General features: G+C 62.0%; 1 protein-coding gene across 1 annotated transcript; it reads left to right on the top strand.

Moving 5' to 3' along the window:
* SDRG_08099 (hypothetical protein) lies at nucleotides 1–2,448 on the top strand. Its single transcript, XM_008613966.1, has one exon. It carries the CDS (start codon nucleotides 173–175, stop codon nucleotides 2,303–2,305), a length of 2,133 nt encoding a protein of 710 aa, XP_008612188.1. The 5' UTR covers nucleotides 1–172; the 3' UTR covers nucleotides 2,306–2,448.
* The last annotated feature ends 23 nt before the right edge of the window (nucleotides 2,449–2,471 follow it).

The raw sequence follows: 2,471 nt of genomic DNA, 5'->3' as shown, positions 1-2,471 counted from the left end.
GAAGGGCCGTTTCCAAGCAGTGGAAGAGGTTTTCCGCACAAGTCCGAGCGATCCAGAATATCAAGATCCAAAACGAAAACGCAAGATCCAAGATCCAAGATCCAGGCGCAGAGCAAGCGAGCTCAAGCCATTTCCAAATTGGTAGTCAAGTAGCTAAGTCTCCGCAAGCACCATGCTTTCTCCGGGCGACATTGTCCGTATCTACCCCGAAAACGTGGCCCTACTCGTAGACGATATATCCACAGTGGCCTACGGCACGGTGCGCAGTGCGGGACGTCGGTTAATGATCGACGTGACCCCCGATGAGTCCATTTCCGAGGAGCTGTCGCTGCCGGTCGCAGCAACTAACGATCAGTTCACGGTGGTCACCGCGGCAGAACGCGACGCGGGCACCCACAGGCTCGTCCGGCGATTCGTCGTTGCTCGCGTCGAGAACCACTGGTTGCATGGGCAAGTGCGCCGCGCCGACCACTCGGCACGGACGGTTCAACTAACGTCACGCCGCGGAAGACTTACGGTAAGCCAAGACGCCGTCCAGCTCGTCCTTCCAGTCGTGGCTGCGCTGCTCTGGGACACCGAATGGCCGGCGGCCGACGACAACGCGCCGCGTGAGGCCACGGGCATCGCCACGGCGACCCTGCTCAGACGCCACCAGAACATATGGCGCCGCATCCGACCCCGCACGGATCTCGAGACACCGTCCCGCGACATTGCGGCAATCTTGGCGGGTTACGACGTCCCCAACGTCGCGGGTCTGGGTGCGGTCCGTCTTGGCATCTGTGACCCACGCTCTGGGCTTGTGCTCAACCCATGTGTCCAACACATTGTCGACTTCGCCTTTCACGCCGATGGCGGCTCCACCGATCCCAACCTCATGGAGCTTGGTGAGTCGTTTTGCCACGACCCAACGGACACCGACGCACCACCGCCGCTTACATTTGAAGACACCAACGCAGGAACTGCTGCTACGACGCAGCGTCTGCTCGCCACGAACACGGAGCTCACGTCGGAACCGGAGAGGATCTTCTTCCCTCCCCCTCGTGCCGGTGCGGGCGCGTCAATGGTCGACCGTTTTCTCGACAGCATGGCAGCACGCACAGCTCCTACGACAACGGTGACAGACGAACCCGAGCTGGACAGTCGAAACTTGCCTCATCCACCACCAGCGGTAGTCCAAGCCGTCACCTACGCGGCCAACCCGGGCCGCGGTGTCATCGCGCCATCCGTCACCGAATTCGCCTCAGAGTTCCAGCGCGAGCATCGCGCACGCAGCCGCGCCGCTGCTACCCGGACACTCTCAGAGTACATTGAGATTGCGGCGGGCCCTCAACACTCGAAAAGCGCGCTCAGGGTCTCGCGGGCCCAAGCTGAGGTCCACTGGTGGATCACGAACGCGCAGTTTCAAGCGGCGCTACCCATGGAGTTCATTGCAAGTGTCGTCGGGTGCGAGGCAATCCGGTTTCCCCCGCATCCCGGCACTCTCGCCTATCTCTTCGACTGGCGGTTCGGCTCTGGCATGCTCTCGATTGCGCACTTTTTCCCGCTCTCCAAGCACCTGCGCAGCTCATGGAACGACGATGCACGCGTCAGTCTGAGCCATTTTCCCGGCAGTCTGACCCCACCGAAGCCGCGCCACTCCATTGCCTCTATCGACAACATTCGTGCGGCGCTACACGCTTTGCTCGACTATGCGAACGCATTCGGCTCCACCATCCTCGTCGCAGTTGTGGAGGCCGCGCTCGCGCTGGCCTTGGTTCTACTCGACGACAACGACGATTTTCCGGACAGTGTGACGCACGTCGTGCTGCAATGGTTCAACGACCGCTTCGCGGTTTTTGGTGCTTACCTCGCGGCAGCTGCTAACGGCAACGCGAGCGTCGTCACGGCCATCGCGAGCTTTCCGGGCACATTTGCAACCGAAGGGCCTGCGTACCAGAAACTCTTTCTCAAAGTCCTGAAGCATACCCCACCGATCGGCAACACCGAGCCGGGTAAAGGTGGCAAACCACACGGCGGTGGCAAGCAGAAGGCTACGCCAGGACGCGGCGCCGGCGGTAACCGTCCTCAGGCACCAAGCAACCCTATCCCACCCGACGTTCTCGCAGCGCTACCAAAAGACGGCCCATTCCCGATCTGTTTGCGAAACTTGTCGAAGCTTCCCTGCTCCAATACGGTCAAGGACAACGCGTGCACCGGTTTCGATGGTCGGGTGCGCAGTCACAAAGTCCCGCTACCTCTCGCTGACGTCGTGCGCAGCTACGTGACGGCGCGATGGGGCGGTCTGCGCGCGGATATGGCACTGTGAAGCGGCCAGGGCGGGCACTCGCGCGTCCCGCCTTGGCCAAACCGCGTTTTCGCTGCCGCTCGGCCCGGACGCAGCAGCAGCACTGAGGCAGTTCTGACGGGGTCTACTGCCACTCGGTCTATGGGTGCGTCTTCGGACGCCACCGGGGCACGCGCGGCTCGGTCGC

This window comes from Saprolegnia diclina, assembly GCF_000281045.1.
Source record: "Saprolegnia diclina VS20 unplaced genomic scaffold supercont1.24, whole genome shotgun sequence".
Classification (NCBI taxonomy): Eukaryota; Oomycota; class Saprolegniomycetes; order Saprolegniales; family Saprolegniaceae; genus Saprolegnia; species Saprolegnia diclina.
This window is presented reverse-complemented; position numbering and strand designations above follow the sequence as displayed.

Coding starts and splice junctions, on each gene's coding strand:
- SDRG_08099 (XM_008613966.1), top strand. CDS start 173: ATGCTTTCTCCGGGCGACATTGTCCGTATCTACCCCGAAAACGTGGCC.